A 16,196-nucleotide genomic window follows, 5' to 3' on the forward strand; every position below is an offset into this window, starting at 1 on the left:
TGTATATAAAGGCTTTACTGGGTGCTGGATACAAGATAACCCTGCTGGGGGGTAAAGCCCTCTCCCTGGGGCAGCTCTCCCACCTTTGGGACTCAGCACATCTACCCTTAGCACCTGTCGCTTTCTGCTGAGGGTTTCATCCTGTCCCATGCAGGTAGGATACTGCTGCCTAGTTGCGGGGAGCAGCTAAACCTCCGGGCACAGCAAGGGAGTGCAAGGAATGCTGCTCCTCCCAACTGGCCAGGGATAACAGGCTGCAGGCATGGGAAGGCAACAACCACCACATGGGACCCTTGGGATGCCCACAGTGCCCAGGAAGCCCCTGCTCAAAGTTTGAGCTACCCAGGGCATCCTTAGGGCAGAGGCTACACAGCACCAAGCAAGAGCAGGGGGGGCAGCTCTGCCACTCCACAGCACTATCCCCAGCTGCTGTAACACCCTCGTTCCCTGTGCTGTGGACTGGCTGCAGGACCCTGTCCCAAGTGTGGCACTCCTCACTAGAGGTCTGGGTGTTCTCCCTTGTCACGTTTGAGTGGGGTCTTGATGCCCGTGGTGGATGCTTGGGGGGGTGGCAGTGTGGGCAGAGGCTTGGCAGGGGCAAACTGGAACTCCTCGGGCACGGGGGCATCAGGTGTCTCCTTGCGGTAGAAGCCCAGCTCCTGCACCAGCCGGTTGATCTCCTCCCGGGTCATGTCACTCAGGGGGATTCTCTGCGCCCAGACAGGGGCTGCAGCCTGGCATCCACAGAGCACTGACCACCCCAGGCCCTGCAGCAGTGGGTGCCACGCTGCCCACTCACCTCCAGTTCCTCGTACCGGTGGCTGAGGAGCACGAGCTCGGGGTCAGCACCGGGCAGGTGTTTCATCTCCAAGTTATGGCTGGATGATGTGTCAAGGAGCAGACAGCACTGGGCAGGACCATGCAGCCCCTGTCCCATCACATCCCATTCCATCCTCCAATACATCCCACTTCTGCCCATTCTATACTGTCCTCCATCCCTTCTGTCACATCGCATTTTCTCCCATCCCATCCTTCATTGTATCCCATCCCTTTCTGTCCTACATGTCATATCACCCCATCCTCCATATCCTCCTATCCTGCCCTGACCCATCCCATCCCCCAGCCATCCCGTCCTCCACTCTTCACCCAGCCCCATCCTCCATCTGATCCTTCCCTCAGCCCGTCCCATCTTCCATCCCATCCCTTCACACCCTGTCCCCTCGCATCCTGCCCCGCCCCTGTCCCATCCCATCCTGCGCACTCTTGCAGGGCCTCAGCGCTGCCGCCGCCGCCGCCGCCGGGTACTAGAGCGGGATGTCCTGGGTGACGAACGCCTTCACCTGCGGAGAGCGGCCGGCCCGGCCCGGCCTGGCTCAGCGTGGGGCGGCCCCGGCTCCCCGCGCCCCCCGGCCCCGCTACCTACCTCCCTGAGGCGGTTCAGCCGTCACCCGCCGCAGGTCTGAGGAAACGGACACCCCGTCAGGCACCCGGCGGGCACCGGCTCACCTCCGGCCCTCCCCGCGCGCCCTGCCCGCGCTCACCTCCACCTTGCCCCGGGCCAGGCCCCGCAGCGCGGCCCCGCGGAGCTGGGGGAGCTCCGAGCCGCGCCCTGCCGCCAGCGCCGCCGCCAGCAGCACCCACAGCCCCGGCCCCGGCAGCACCGCCCGCATCGCCCTCACGGCCGCCACGTCCGCCCGGCCCGGGCGCGCGCACGGCCCCGCGCCTGCGCGGCGGCGCGCGCGCACCGTGCACACGCGCACACTGATGCGCGCGCGCGCACAACCACTACAGACACCCGTGCACGCGCACACCACGCACGCGCACGGCACACGCTGAAACACCGAGAGACCCGGGCAGGGGGCGTGCGGGCACACACAGCTGTGCGCGCTCACACAGCTGCACGCACACGCATGCACGGGTGTGTGCCCACAGCTCTGCACAGCTATACGCAGTCTGTACAGAAGCACACAGATACACAAAGACACACACACATTCCTGCCTTCCCTCCAGCCACTCTCAGCTGTGCCTGTGTCCGGACACATCAGCACACACAGCACTGCACAGAAATACACCAGCACCGGCAGTCACATGTGCAATGGTGTGTGCACACACCATTATATGTACAGCCAGCTGTATGGACCCACACAAATGAGGCACATGCAGCTCTGCATGTGCAAGCCATCATGTACCCCTGCATGCGCACACCCACCCCACACACACTCTCCACACTGCAGCTGCACACAAACACCCTCAACAGAGGCACGTGCTGGACACAGGTCCTGGGGTCTTGGACTGGCTGAGACTGGAGGCAGCTCTAGGGTCTCTCTGGTCCCACACCCTGCTCAGGCAGGGCCACCTGGAGCCAGGGGCCCAGGACAGTATCCAGGTCACTTTTGCGAATGTCCAAGGATGGAGACTGCACAGGTCTCTAGGCAACCTGGGCCAGGATAAAAGTGTTTCCTGATGTGCGGAGGGCCACTCCTGTATTCCAGTTTGTGCCCATAGCCTCTGGTGCTGCAACTGGGCATCACTGGGAAGAGCCAGGCTTCATCCTCTGTGCTTTCCTTTGGATATTTATATACATGGATGAGATATGCCTGAGCTTCCTGTGCTCCAGGATGTGCAGTCGCAGCACTTGCAGCTCCTCCTTGTATTAAAGATGCTCAAGCCCATCCTCCTTGGAGCTCTTCACTGGGCTCCCGCCAGCAAGTCCATGTCTCTTGGACTTGCTTCTCAGAGCCCTACACTGGACAGAGCACTCCAGGGGTGGTTTCACAGTCACCTCTGTGACCTCCTGTGACCTGCTAACACCTCGATGCAGCCCAGGATATCATTCACCTGCTTTGCCCTGAGGACACACTAAGCTTATGGTCAATGTGGTGTCCCCCAGTCCCCCCTGCTGCAGAGCTGCCTTCCAGTTGGGTGGCCCGCAGCATATCCCAGTGGTGGGGTTGTTCCTCCCCAGGGGCAGAACTCTGTACGTTCCCTGGTTGAACCTCAGGAGATTCCTGCCAGCCCACTTCTCCAGCCTCTCCAGCTCCCTCTGGATGGACACATGACCCCCTGGTTTGTTAGCCACTCCTCACAGTTTGCTGTCACCTGCACATTTGCTGTCCCATCATCCAGGGGATGAGGATGTTAAACAGGCCAGGGCCCAGCACAGATCCCTGGGGACCCTGTGAGTGACCAGCCTCCCATGAGACTGTGCGTCGCTCACCACCACCCCTGGATCCAGCCTTCCTGCCTCGACCTCTACTTATCCAGCCTGTACACCAACAGCTTCCCTAGGAGGACCAGATGGGAGGCAGTGCCCAAGGCCTCCCTGCAGTGCAGGTGGACACTGTCCCCTGCTGTCTATGTCTGCTGGCTGCTTGCTCTATCACGGGAGGGGATCAGGTGGCCAAGCAGAACCTCCCCTTGGTCAAGCCAATTTGACCCCCTCAACGAGTTGTTGTTCATGTGTCCAGCAATGGTTTCCAGGACTTGCTGCTCTGTCACCTTCCCAGAATGGAGGTAAGGCAGATCAGTCTTGGGTCCCTGGATCCCCCTTTACACCCCTCCAGAAGCCAGCAGTGACATTGGCTCTCCTTGATCCTGTCCCAGTTGTAACTATTGATCACAGTGCTTCTGTGATGGCAGGAACCACCTCCACCACAACTCCCTTGATGCTTGTGAGTCAACCCCGCAGGGACCCAGGGACCTTGTCCTCTCCTACCAGGATCCTCCTCTACCTCACTCCATACTTCACCAGGATTCTCCTCCTCTTCAAGCTCCAGCCTTCCCTTGGTGCTGGCAAGTACAAGCTGAGGGCAAGACGTATCACCTCGTCCCCCATTCCCTCTAGGCACGCACGCACACACACGTGCGTGTGTATGCACCCCAAGCACAGGTGTTCATACCTGCCTATGCTGCACTGGAGCGCTATGCTGGTTTAAAAGTAAACTGGTGTGAGAAATGAATGCAACTCGAGAGATTACAAATCAGAGTTGTAATTTACTAAAAAGATTACAATAAATACAACAATAGAGAGAAAAACTGGTTTTAACTCACAAAAGCAGATGTATAACCCCACACCCTGGGACAAGAACAGAACGGTGTTTGTCAACCCCTGTGCTGAGCACCATGTGGCCCCCCTGGGTGCAAAGTAAAAGAAAACCTGTTGGTCCGGATGATGATCACAGTTCTGTCCAAGTTCTGGTCCTCCTCTGGATCTGGTGAGTGGTACCAGAAGTCCCAAAACCCGAAGTTTATATATGCTCAAGTTCAGGTGGGAATGCCCAGTACCTCCACCAGGGCAGGGAGCTTCACAATGGGTGATTTAAATCTGTGAGTCATGGGATATTTTTGGAGTCTTTGATGGTCTGGGTGTTGCAGCTGCCTATTATGCTAGTCCAAGGTGGTCCATTAGCAGAGATGACCCCTCAGGCTGGGGGTGAAGGTGTTAATGCTTTTCCGAAGGGGAGTTATCACAGCTGAGTCATTGGTGTGCAAATAAAAGAACACTCCCCTGTCTCTCAGGGTTTGTTTAACATCCAGCTTGTAGCCTGAGGTGTCAGGTATGCCCTGGGAAGCTGCTGCAAACAATCCATTTATTACCAGTCCATCAGAAGGGTGTAGAATACAGTTTTGATTATATCCACATAGTGATAAACTTGTCCCAGTCCCTGTAAATAGGACAAGCACAGGGACACTGCTGTGCACAGGCAAAGCAGCGCCCACTCACAGAGGCACACACAGACACAGCCAGACAGCTGCACACACAGCTTCACACACACAGCCATGCAAGGCCATACACACACATCCACACACATAGCTGCACGTAGAGCTGCGCACACACAGAGCCACACAGAGCTGCACACAGCCATACACACAGCCACACACACAGAGCCACACACACAGCTGCACACACACAGAGCTACACACAGAGCCACAAGCATAGCTGCACACACAGCCACACACAAGCAGCTGCACACACTCACAGCTGCCCAAGGGTGTGCATGCACCCAACATCACAAACGCTCCACAGCAAACCACAGACACATCCGGCACATGCTGACACAACAGCCACAGTGGTGAGCACAGCTGCACACACAATAATGCACTAAGGCAGACAGGCAGGCAGGGGCAGAGGTGCATAGGCAGGGGCAGAGGTGCATAGGCAAGGGCAGGTGTGCGAGGACAGGTGTGTACTTGCAATGGCTGTTGTGCATGCGGAAAGGATGTGTGTACGTGTGTACGTGCAGGACTGCAGTACATGAGCGAGGTTAGTCGTCCATGTGCAAAGACAGTTGTGCACACACAAAGACAGGTGTGCAGGGACAGGTGTGCAGATGTAAGGACAGGTGAGCAGGGACGGGTGTGCAGGTGTAAGGACAGGCTGGCGGGGGCAGAGGAGGGGGGGCGTCTCGGGCCGTCACGTGGGCAGGGCGGTGCGGCAGGTGCGAGCGAAGCGGGGATGCTCCTGCGCCTTTAAGGCGCCGCGCAGGTGGCGGGCGTTGACGTCACGGTGTGGTGACGTCACGTGGCGGGGCTGCAAGGTGCGCGGGGCCGGGTCGGGGCCGCTCCGGTCTCCGCCCGCCGATGGACCCGGCCCGGCGCGGTAGCGCCGACCGGGGCTCAGCCGCCGGCGCGGAGCCCCGGCCCGGCCTCCCGCGCGGCCCCGGGAGCGCAGCCCGGCCTCTGCCCGAGGCAGGGGCTTCGGCGGCACCTTTCTTCAGCGGCGGCGTACCGGTCGGCCGTAGGAGCTCCCGGCCGGACGCCGCCTGCGACCCCTTCGGGCACGGCTGCCCGCGGCGCGCCGGGCCCGAGGAGCGGCCCCCGGGCCGGACCCCGCCCCAGGGGCTCCCACTGCCGGCCCTGCTGCCCCCCGGGCCGGGTGGCCCTCTGTCTCCAACAGCGCTCGGCCGGGCTGCCTTTCCCGCGCCGGAGCGGCGGGAGATGCTGCCTAAGGCGGAGTCTAGCGACCACATCGCGGCCTGGGCGGGCCCCGCCGTGCCCCGCGCCCCCGCGCTGCCCAAGGCCGTGTCCAGCGAGTTCCTCGCCGGCGGGCGGGCGGGTTTGGCCCCCCGAGCGGAGCCGGGCGAGCTGCCCCTCCTCGGCCGGCCCCTCGGCCGCCCCGGCTCTGGCGACGTCTGCGATCCGCTGCCGGACTGCCCGGGACGGGCCTCGGAGGACGGCGCGTTCCGGTGAGTGGGGCCGCGGGGGGATCGCGGGGACAGGTCAGGGATCGCAGTGTCGAGGTCTCCGCTGTGCTTTGGAGCTGCACCTCTCCTCCCACTGTGGAGGGTTCAGCTGGAGGATTTGGGGTGCGGGACTGCAGTCAGGTAGACTCCTGCGAGGAGAATGCCTGGTGCCGCTGTCCGTGCGGGATATAACAGAGCCATGGGCTACCTGCCCCCGCTGTCCCCGAGCACTGAGGCTTTCCTGGGCACTGCCCGCCCTCCCTCCCTGTTGAAACGTGTGCCTGAGACTGAGACGACTCCTGGCCGCTGCCAAATGAGCCCACGGGCCCTTTGCTGGTGCCCGTTGCGCAATGGCATTGATGTGTTGTGAGGGATGCGGCTTTGCGCTGCTGAAGGACACCACTTCGGGGCTGCAGAACCGCTGTCACATGCGCTGCCCTGGCCTTTAGGGCTGGCAGGGGCTGAGGACTCAGATCCGGGTCTTTTTTGCCAGGAGCTGTGATTCCTGGGGAAGGGAGGGGAAGCAGTTTTCTTGAAGGCTGCCTGCTGTGCCAACATGCCTGTGTCAGCTGGTGGTGATGAAAATGAGGGCTCTGTGTGCTGGTGTTTAGAATTAGCAGGTGCATATCCTGGGGGACTTTGGAAGCAAGGACCTGTCTCCCTCAAACGGGAGTTAAGGTGTATGTGCTCTGATTAAGCTTCAGTCTTTACTTCTGTTGCCAGCAAATAGCTTCCTTGGTGGAGCTGGGGGCTGAACAGGGGGACAGGAATCCCTCTGAGCCCCAGTGTTAGCCTGTTCTTCCTTTGTCCTCCCAAGCATCACAGTGGTCACCTGGAACGTAGGCACAGCCATGCCCCCGAATGATGTGACATCCCTGCTGCACCTCAACACGGGCGAGACAAACGATGTGGACATGATCGCCATTGGGTAAGACGGTGAGGTGCAAGGCCCCCTCCCCTGCCCTGCCGTATCCCTTTTCAGGGGATCCCCACAGCCCTGGGGCATGAGGAATGGGAGAGCTGCAGCCTCAGCCTTCCTGAGTCCCGGGGAGGAGAGAGGCACGTACATCACAAATGGTAATATATCCAAAAAGGTGATGGACAATCAGCTCCTGGTAGAATGTGAGTGCTGAGAGGAACCAAAACCCTTGAGTACTGATTAGACTTGAATCCTCGACAAGCCTGAGGCTGGCTGTGCCAGGCCAAGTGAACCATGGCAGTCCTGGGGTCAGGTCTGTCGAGGCATTTAACTCACCTGCCCCAAGTTCTCTGGGAGTGTTTTCCTCCTCTCTGCTTTTGTGCATGGTATGCAGGCCTCAAGGGCATAGATCTGCTGTTCTCCCACAGCTGGGTTGGCTCCATGCCCCTGGTACACGGAGCTGCTGGCAAGGCAGTGCCACAGTGTGGTAGTGAGATGAGCTTGCCAGCATTTGAGCACAGACTGGTCCCTTGAGGTCTGTGGTGGTGTGTGGATTCCTGCTAAGGCCAGGGCTGCACTGTGTCTTCGCACAGGGAGCAGGAAGTAGCCTCTGCCTGCAGGTGCGATATAGGAGAACTGGATCTGCCTCCAGGAGGCTGCCAGGGACTGCCCTGGAGCTCCTAGCCTTGGGGATAGTGGTGGAAGGCTGAGGCTGCCAGAGCTATAACACTGTGTTGGAGCAAATCTCCCAGTCTCCTCAGCCTTGCGGATCAATGGGATGGGACTGTGTGGGCTGTGGAGATGGACCTGAGCTGGATGGATGGGGTGGGGGGTGTAGCTGACAGCATGGGATGTGCTGGGACCGTGTTAGGTCCAGGACAGGGTATCCGGCAGTTCTCACCTCCCGGCATCTCTGGCTGTCTCCTTCTTCTGACCTGTGTCTTTGTGCACCAAGCACCTGATATTTTTGGGCAAGACACTTCCTGATTCTGCTGTTTTCTGTGGACATTGTTCCTTCTTTTCACTAATTGCTGAGCTGGGATGAGCACTACCAACTTTCTGGTTGCTGCTGCTCCAAGCTGGGTGGCTCAAATGCATCTGGACACCCTGCGCTGGTGAGACTTGACTTCTGTGTAGAGACTGATTCAACTGAAAAGCCCTTTAAGCCCCTCTTGCACCTTGAGATGGGCTTTAGGCTGCTGCCCAGCTCTGTGCAGCTGAACTGCTTCTGCTTTAGAAGGGACCAAGGCCTCCTGGGTTCAGGGCCACTTGTGCCTCCTGCCAGCACATGGTCCAGCATCACTGGAGCAAGGACGTGGCTGGTTTGTGCTCTAAACCTAGGGTCTTCCCTTGAACTGCCCTTCCCACCCTGTATTGCTCCCCAGTACTGTGCTTTGGCAACTTTTCCAAGGAGCTCTCACTACCTGGGACACAGACACTTTCCTGGTGTGGCTGAGGGACCTATCCCCTTCCTCCCAGGCTGCAGGAGGTGAACTCCAAGATAAACAAGCGCCTGAAGGATGCCCTCTTCACAGATCAGTGGAGTGAGCTCTTCATGGATGTGCTGAGTCCCTTCCATTTCATCCTGGTAAGGAGTCCTGAAGAAGCTGGCAGCTGGTGTTCCCTCTGTCTGCCAGGCAGGTGTGCTACAGGGAGGGAGAGTTGGACTGCAGGGCAGAGGGAGGTGCGGTGGGAGAGCTGGCTGGAGAGACAGCCTGTAGCCTCCAAACAGTATGTGGGGGCCAGTGCTGCACCTTGCCAGTGAGCTGTCTGGCTTGTGCCACCCTGCTCCTTTTCCTATGCTTATGCTTCCCCTCTGGAGCTTTGGGGCCACTTCTTGTGGCCTGCTGCATTGAACCAGGGTCCAGAGGTGAATGTGGGAACTGGCCTGTGCTGCTGACAGCAGCTTGTGGGCATGGAGGCAGGTTCGGCTCCCAGAGGCACTCACCCCAGAACATATGTAAGCCCAACATCTCTGAGGCTCAGGCTTGGCTGTTGGTGTTCAGAAGGGTGCACACAGATCTCTGAACTGAACATGCTGTTAGTCACCTGCAGGATGGGGGGGCACACGAAGGATGGAGGTGCTGCCTCATGGCCCCTGTGGGCTCTCTACCATCCTGCTCCAGCTCCTGCTCTCATTCCAGGTCAGCACGGTGCGGATGCAAGGTGTGATCCTGCTGGTGTTTGCCAAGTACTACCACCTGCCCTTTCTGCAGGACATCCAGACAGATTGTACCAGGACGGGGCTAGGAGGCTACTGGGTGAGTGTGGCCCTGGGGGAAGGTGGCAAGGGGCTGGCTTCCCAAGGAGTCATGGGATCCTCTCGGTGCAGGGCAACAAGGGTGGGGTGAGTGTTCGTCTCTCCATCTTCGGCCACATGGTCTGCTTCCTGAACTGCCACCTGCCAGCGCACCTGGAGAAGGCGGAGCAGCGCAAGGAGGACTTTGCCACCATACTGCACATGCAGCAGTTTGAGGGGCGTGTGGCCAACGGCATCCTGGACCACGAGTGCGTACCCCACCACTTTGCTCACCAGTCTGGGCTCTAGTGCCAGCCCCAGTCCTTGACCCCCCCCCATGTAGGGTCTGGGGTCTGACCTCTGCATCCCAGCATAGCCTGGAGATCAGGTCTTGCCTACAGAATTGTCCCGTGGCTCAGTGGGAACTCAGCATGGGGGGCGGGGATAGGTGTTTAGAGGGGTCTTTGGTCTCCTGTAAGGGCACATTCAGGCCTGGTGCAGTTCCTGCTATACTAGTCCAGTTGTGGTTTGGGACTGGTGAGGTGGAGGGCCCAGCTCTGCACAGCCTGTGTAGTCTGACTCTGGTGGGTGTCTCACTGTGGAAATTTCCACCCTCGATTTCAGCTCAGGGCAGTCTGTCTGGTTTGGTTAATGGTGCCTAGTCCTACCTTGCAGATTCCTGGCAGCTGGCCAGGCTGCCGGCTGAGTGCTGACCTGTGCCAGTGCTCCCAAGAGCGCCTGTGCTGCAGGCTGAGGCTGCACACAGTCTGGGGACATTTTTTCCCTGCTGTCCCCAGCTCCAGTAGCCTCAGCCCTTTCAGCCCGTTGCCCTCTCTCCCACAGCCTCGTGTTCTGGTTTGGGGACCTCAATTTCCGCATTGAGAGCCTGGACATCTGCTTTGTGAAGTATGCCATTGACAGCAACGTCCTGAGCCAGCTCTGGGAGAAGGACCAGGTGAGAGATGGGCACGTTGCCAGACTCCACTGGGCCCTGAGCAGTGTTTGACTCTCCCCAAAACTGTCTGTGCAGCTGTGGGACAGGACATGTCCCCTTGCAGCCCATAGGGCATGAGGAGCTCTGGCTCTCTTGTCTCTGTGGGGAAGAGGCAGCAGAGTCCCTGGTCAGACTGAGCTGGGCACATGCTTCCCTTGTTAGTGTGAGGAAGACCCGAGGCACCGGGTCTACAAACTGGCTGCTGGCATAGATGGACAAACCCTGAGAGCTGTGGGACGTGGCAGGAATGGGGCAAGGATGTGACTGTGTGAGACCAGAGAGATCTTGGTCTGATCATGGGGGCTGGTGTGCTCTTTACCTTCTCTCTTTCCCGCAGCTGAACATTGCCAAAAGCACCTGGCCTGTTCTCAGAGGCTTTCAGGAGGGACCCCTGAACTTCCCACCCACCTTTAAATTTGATGTTGGCACCAACAAGTACGACAGCAGGTAGTAGAGCAGAGCTGGGCGTGAGCTGGGGGAGAGGGATGCAGGAGCAGTGAGGCTCAGAGCCAGGGTGGATGCTTGTGCGGATGGGTGGGGGGAGCAGCTGTGCTGGGGCAGGCATGGACTGGACTGGGACATGACTGCAGTGCTGGTGCCAGTACAGGTCTATCCCTGCAGCCACGCTGAGCTAAGTACCAAGATGAGCTCCCCCTCTGCCCATGCATGCTGTAGTGCCAGGGGGAGGCAGTTTGGGTCAGAGCCCCCTGCCCCTGCCAGGCAAGAGATGCCCCTCTGTGCCCTGCAGTGCCAAGAAGCGAAAACCTGCCTGGACTGACCGCATTCTGTGGAAGATCAAATCCCCCAGCAAAGGGCTGGGGGCAGGCAGGCACCGGCCCAGCCGGGGCGTGCTGTCGGTGAGCCAGCTCTGCTACTGCAGCCACATGGAGTACACCGTCAGCGACCACAAGCCAGTAGCTGCCATCTTTGCTGTGCAGGTGAGCACTGTCCAGGGCTGGTGGGAATGCAGACAGGAGCTGCAGGGGTGGGATGCCCAGCTTCTGTGGGGGGTGGCGTACTTTATTTCTGTTCGGCAAACTCAGCTGCCTTGCCCCTGGCTGGGGGCTGCTGTGGGTGTATGCATGGGGGCCCAGACCCAGAGAGGTGCCGCTGGGCAACAGGGGCAGCTCTTTGCCATGCCCTTGCTCACCATGTACCTGTCTCTGACAGTTTGCTTCCAAGGTGGACAAGCCCCCGGTTGAGATTTATGTGGCTGACGAGTGGAGCAGGCCTGAGCAAGCAGTTGTCAGGTACAAGATGGCTGTTGGCTTCCACCGGAGCTCCTGGGACTGGATAGGACTCTACCGGGTAGGGGCTTGGGGGCTGCTGGGGCTGGAGGGAGTGGGGAGCACTGCACAGCACTGCGGGGGTCCCTTCTGAGCTACCCCTCACCAGCGAACATGGGTGCACGGCGTGGAGCTGTGCCCTCTCTTCCCCTGGCAGCATGATGTGGCCCTGCTTCAGGAGGCTCAGGTCCAGCAGTTCCCTCTTCCTCCTGCTCCACAGGCCCCACAGGGCCCTGGTACACCTGGGGGGTGTGAGGCAGCTCTGGGTCTCCCTGGTGTAAGCAGAGAGTGCAGGCCAGGCATGGGTGATGGTGCCAAGTGGGGCTGATGTTCCCCCACTCACCTGTGTTCTCCTATGTAACACAGGTAGGCTTTCGGCACCCTAAAGACTACGTGTCCTATGTCTGGGCCAGGAGTGATGATGGGGAGCGCTGCCTAGAGAAGCAGCTCTGTGCACAGGTGAGCTGGGGCCAGCCCTGCTGGCACATCTGTCTCACTGTGGGGGAACAATGGCCCCTTCGTGCCCCTGGATGGGGGCGGAGGCCACCTTATTGCTTTGTGCTGAGCCTCTGGCAGGCCCGTGGTGCTGGCAGCAGGAATTTGTGCTTTTGGCTGGGGCTGGAGGTGGGAGGGGGCATCCCTGTGCCCAGCCCTGGTGTCCACCGGGTGTTTCTGGGCTGCAGGTGATGTTCTCTGAGGAAGCGCTGCCCAAGGGAAACGGCGAGTACATCCTTGGATACTACAGCAACACCTGCAGCAGCATCGCTGGTGTGACTGAGCCCTTCCAGGTGAGCACAGCCAAGAGATGAAGGTGAGGGGCTGGGGGAGGGATGTATGTGGGGATCCCTGGCTGGGGGAGACCAGCTGCTGTGGTACCCCACAGCCCCCTGTGAGAGTCAGCCAGCAGTGCTGATGCAGGGGTGCAGATCTCCCTGCCTAGGTCAGAGGAGGGCAGCAGCCCCACGGACAGCTCAGGCAGCAGCTCAGAAGAGGATGACAGTACACTTGTCCTGTTGGCCCCCAAATCCCGTAGCCCCAGCCCGGGCAAGATGAAACGGCACCGGAGCCGAAGCCCAAGCCTGGCCAAGTTCCAGGGTCTCATCCTGCGGCCATCAAGCCGGGACAGGGGAACGAGCCGCAGCCCCTCGCCCCAGAGCCGCCGCCCCTCGCCCCAGAGCCGCTGCGGCCTCCCCAGGGATATCCCCACCATCCATGTGCCCCAGGAAGAGCTGGGGTGCTGTGGAGCCAAAGGCAAGGAGCTGAGGCAGGCAGCCGACAGCCTGGAGAGCAGCTCTTTCTGCCAGACTGTACAGGAGCAGGGTGGCCCCCAGCGTGTCTCCACTGACAGCCCACTGGCCAGGGCTGACCCTCGGAACCTGGGCCTGCTGCCTGCACTCCGCCTGGAGATGATTGACAAGGCTCTGGGCTGGCGGCAAGACAATGTGGATCAGGGCTATTATCCCTGCCGGAGGATGAGCCCCACCAGCCCCCCAGGCTGTGGCACATCCCCAAAAGAGGGCTGCAGCCCCCAGGAAATGGACAGCCATAGCTGTGCCATGGGCCGCTGATGCAGTGGCCCCCTTCCTCCTCCCCATAGCGCGCTTGCTGTGTGCTTTCCTCTGCCACTTTCCTGCTAAGACACCCCCTCCCTTATTTATTGCAGTGACTCCTCACCCCTGTTGTGTGCCTGGCAGGTAGGGGTACTCCCCTCTGCTCCCCTCAGCCCAAGCTACTTCCCAGGGCAGGGCTGGGAGGTGACCCAGGGGAGGGTGGGCAAAGCTGGTCTAGGGCAGTTTGGGGAGACCCTCATGAACTTCCACATGCAGGATTCTTCAGTCCCATGACAGGAGTGCTGGCCTTGCACCCAAGGTGGCAGGGGAGGCCAAGGCAGGGCTCTGGCAGGAATGGTGATGGGCACAGAGCGAGGACCATCCCAGGGTACCCCAGAGATCAAAGCTTGCTCCTTTCCTGCTCTACCACTGTGCCTCAGCCTGGACATAGTGCAAGCAACAAAATAAACGATCCTGCCCACTCCAGCTGCACTGTGGTCACTGCCAGAGGGCAGGATCAGCCCTGGGGGTGGGGGCTGCAGCGTGAACAGGGGGCAGAAGGCTCAACCCTGGCACCATAGACCATGCTCTGACAATTCTTTATTTATCTTCTGCTGCAAGCATAGACTGACCCCAGCCATCCTACTGTGCCTAGGCAAGGGGGTCAGGATCACACCTCACTGTTCAGGCCCCCGGTTGAAGGGTCACCAATATAGGGGTGGGGGGCCCTGCCATCCCCCTGGCCCCAGAGCAGAACAGGGAAGGGAAAACAATAAGTTTCCCCTTTCCTGAGCCCTCCTATTTTTTTCCCCTTACTTTGATGCTCATGGATGGCAACCACAACTCCTTGAGTCTTCTCAGTCCCTCTGCCTGCTCTGGCTGTGGTCCCCAGCTCCATGCAGTCATGCCAGCAGCCGTGCTCAGTGCTATCCTTTGTCTAAAGGACCGGGAACCAAGCAGCTGTAGGCTGCAGCTACTGCACAGCACATCTTCCTCCCCTTCCTTCCCAAGGCAGCACACTGCTCAGGCATCATCGGGGCACTGTGTGGGGCTGAGCACCCGGCCCCTGCTTCATGGCCAGGTGCTGGCACTGCTCACAGAGGCTGCCTCCCCGGGCCTGTGTCTTCCAGTCTGGATGCTTGGTCTTGGAGCTCACATGAAGAGGGCCCCAACGCCTCAGGGTCTTTTTGAGCCGCTTTGCAGGTAAAAGCACAGCCCTCGTCACTGTGGTACAGCTGCTACAGAAGCAAAGCTGGGCATGTCAGTGTAACCCTGCAGCACTGACAGCCACTGCCTGCCCTGCAGCCTGCTCATGGCATGGCAGAGCAGGGGCCAGTGCTTACACTCCTGGCTTCATGCCCCACACAGGCCACAGCCCCTTGATTCTTGGCACTTACCTGTCCTGAGAACCCCTGCCTGGGCTGCAGGCAGCAAGCTGCTCTAGAACAAAGCAGTGTGTGGCAATGTGGTTAGCCAGGACAGCCACCTCCACGTTACTGCAGTTCCTCACCCTACGCAGGCACTGCGCCAGCCTGCAGGCACAGGAGGGCTGTGGTCAGCAGGTGTTGGCCAGGGTGGACATCCCACCTCCTCTGATCCGAAACTGTCTGCACACAGTGCCCTTTTCCTCCTGGACACGCACCTGCGGGTGCAGTTGCAGTGGAAGAGTGTCTGGCTGTTCAGGTTGTGCAGCTGGTACCTCACCTCATGGGGTGCAATCTGGTGCTCACATTTACCCAGGTGCTTGTAGCATCTGCACACCCTGCCTGGGCCTGAGGAGAGCAGGGAGGTGAAGGGCACCCCCCAGCATATGACCCCACCAGGCTGAGGCCTTGAGACACCCCAGCTGTGGTGCATGCTCTACCCATGGCTCCAGCTCACCCTGCTGCCTGCACTCCTCCACAGTGGGCACTGGGATGGCCCCACTCCATGCTGCTGTGGTTGGGCTGGGTCTCACACTGCCATCCCAAGGGTGGGCCAAGCCCTCAACTCCTTGCTCTGCTCCTCCCAGTGCGCTCCTTGCTCCAGCTGGATCCTGTCCCAACATGGTCAGTACTGTTGGGGGGCCAGGCTTCAGCCCTTGCTGCGCTGCTCGGTGCCTGGCTGTGGGCTCAGCCTTGTCCCTGGCCAATGCAGGGATACCTGGGTCCTGCTGGGCTGTCTCAGGTCTCCGTGCCTGGCGGCGCCCAGGCTTCGGCTCCAGTTCCTGTCGGAGCCGCTTGCGCCCTGCTCTAGAGGAATTCCTTCCCTTACCTGGGGGCTGTGCAGCAGAGCTGCCTCTCTCCTCTGCGGGCAGGCTGGGGTGGTACTGACTCTGCTGCACCATCCTGGCCAAGGGTACAACACCGTAACGCTCACACCTGGGGACACCACATGCTGTGAGGCCCTGCACACCAGCCCAGCCAAGCCATGCCCGGTAGGGCAGCTAGGCAGGGCGCACTGGGGACCGGGGCCCCCCCAGGCACTCACCCGCCCCACCAATGCCACTGGATGCACTCCTCGCTCTCTTCCAGCACGAAGCACGGCACCTCCAGCAGGTTGAAGAAGGTGACGCCGATGATGTTGGACACGGTGTCGTTGATGGCGAGCAGGCAATGCCGGAACCTGCAGGCAGGGATCGGTGAGCGGGGCTGGTGTCCCCAGCCCTCCCGGTGCCCCTCCCCCGGCCCTGGGCGCACCTGGCGTCGCAGTCGCAGTGGGACACGGTGTGCAGGCGGTAGTTGCGGATGCCGTAGTTGAACTGCAGCGCCGTGATCTGCGCCCAACACTGGTCGTGCTCCCGGCAGCACCGATCGGGGCCGCGGAACAGCCCTGCGGAGGCGCCGGTGAGCGCGGCCCCTCGGAGGGAGCCCAGGTTCCCGCGCCACCCCCCCGCCGCCCCGTACCCAGCTCGCTCCAGTTCCCTGCCGAGTCCCCGGCCCCACACCACAACGTGCCCGGCAGCGTCCAGCCCCGGCGGCGGCGTTGGCGCTGCGCTCCCGCCTTTGCGGGGTCGGTGCAGGCGGCGCGGCGCCGCCACAGCGCGG

At 60.5% G+C, this 16,196-nt stretch overlaps 3 protein-coding genes across 3 annotated transcripts in view; 1 reads left to right on the top strand and 2 right to left on the bottom strand.

Annotated features, from left to right (window-relative positions):
* Window positions 1–1,670, bottom strand: SELENOM (selenoprotein M). Its single transcript, XM_027665494.1, has 5 exons — window positions 1,542–1,670; window positions 1,424–1,459; window positions 1,306–1,340; window positions 800–878; window positions 1–710 (listed from the first exon to the last, which is right to left on the bottom strand). The coding sequence occupies exons 1-5, from the start codon at window positions 1,668–1,670 to the stop codon at window positions 498–500; spliced, it is 492 nt and encodes a 163-aa protein (XP_027521295.1). The 3' UTR covers window positions 1–497.
* A 3,885-nt stretch (window positions 1,671–5,555) lies between these two features.
* On the top strand, window positions 5,556–13,651 carry INPP5J (inositol polyphosphate-5-phosphatase J). Its single transcript, XM_027665472.1, has 12 exons — window positions 5,556–6,185; window positions 7,000–7,110; window positions 8,581–8,689; window positions 9,246–9,362; window positions 9,434–9,609; window positions 10,184–10,295; window positions 10,672–10,781; window positions 11,083–11,272; window positions 11,505–11,642; window positions 11,987–12,079; window positions 12,304–12,408; window positions 12,547–13,651. Exons 1-12 carry the CDS (start codon window positions 5,581–5,583, stop codon window positions 13,186–13,188), a joined length of 2,508 nt encoding a protein of 835 aa, XP_027521273.1. The 5' UTR covers window positions 5,556–5,580; the 3' UTR covers window positions 13,189–13,651.
* A 102-nt stretch (window positions 13,652–13,753) lies between these two features.
* Window positions 13,754–16,196, bottom strand: part of PLA2G3 (phospholipase A2 group III) — a 3,039-nt gene continuing 596 nt past the window's right edge. Inside the window, exons 2-8 of the mRNA XM_027665473.1 lie at window positions 16,056–16,193; window positions 15,849–15,981; window positions 15,640–15,774; window positions 15,052–15,530; window positions 14,813–14,942; window positions 14,568–14,702; window positions 13,754–14,408 (exon numbers count right to left, since the gene is read on the bottom strand). Coding sequence (XP_027521274.1) covers window positions 14,201–14,408; window positions 14,568–14,702; window positions 14,813–14,942; window positions 15,052–15,530; window positions 15,640–15,774; window positions 15,849–15,981; window positions 16,056–16,193 — 1,358 coding nt within the window. The 3' untranslated portion in view covers window positions 13,754–14,200. The remainder of the gene's footprint in view (window positions 14,409–14,567; window positions 14,703–14,812; window positions 14,943–15,051; window positions 15,531–15,639; window positions 15,775–15,848; window positions 15,982–16,055; window positions 16,194–16,196) is intronic.

Source organism: Corapipo altera, unplaced genomic scaffold (assembly GCF_003945725.1).
Source record: "Corapipo altera isolate COAL_440 unplaced genomic scaffold, ASM394572v1 151, whole genome shotgun sequence".
NCBI lineage: Eukaryota > Metazoa > Chordata > Aves > Passeriformes > Pipridae > Corapipo > Corapipo altera.

Coding starts and splice junctions, on each gene's coding strand:
- INPP5J (XM_027665472.1), top strand. CDS start 5,581: ATGGACCCGGCCCGGCGCGGTAGCGCCGACCGGGGCTCAGCCGCCGGC. Junction 6,186..6,999: donor TCGGAGGACGGCGCGTTCCG/GTGAGTGGGGCC, acceptor TGTCCTCCCAAG/CATCACAGTGGTCACCTGGA. Junction 11,643..11,986: donor ACTGGATAGGACTCTACCGG/GTAGGGGCTTGG, acceptor TATGTAACACAG/GTAGGCTTTCGGCACCCTAA.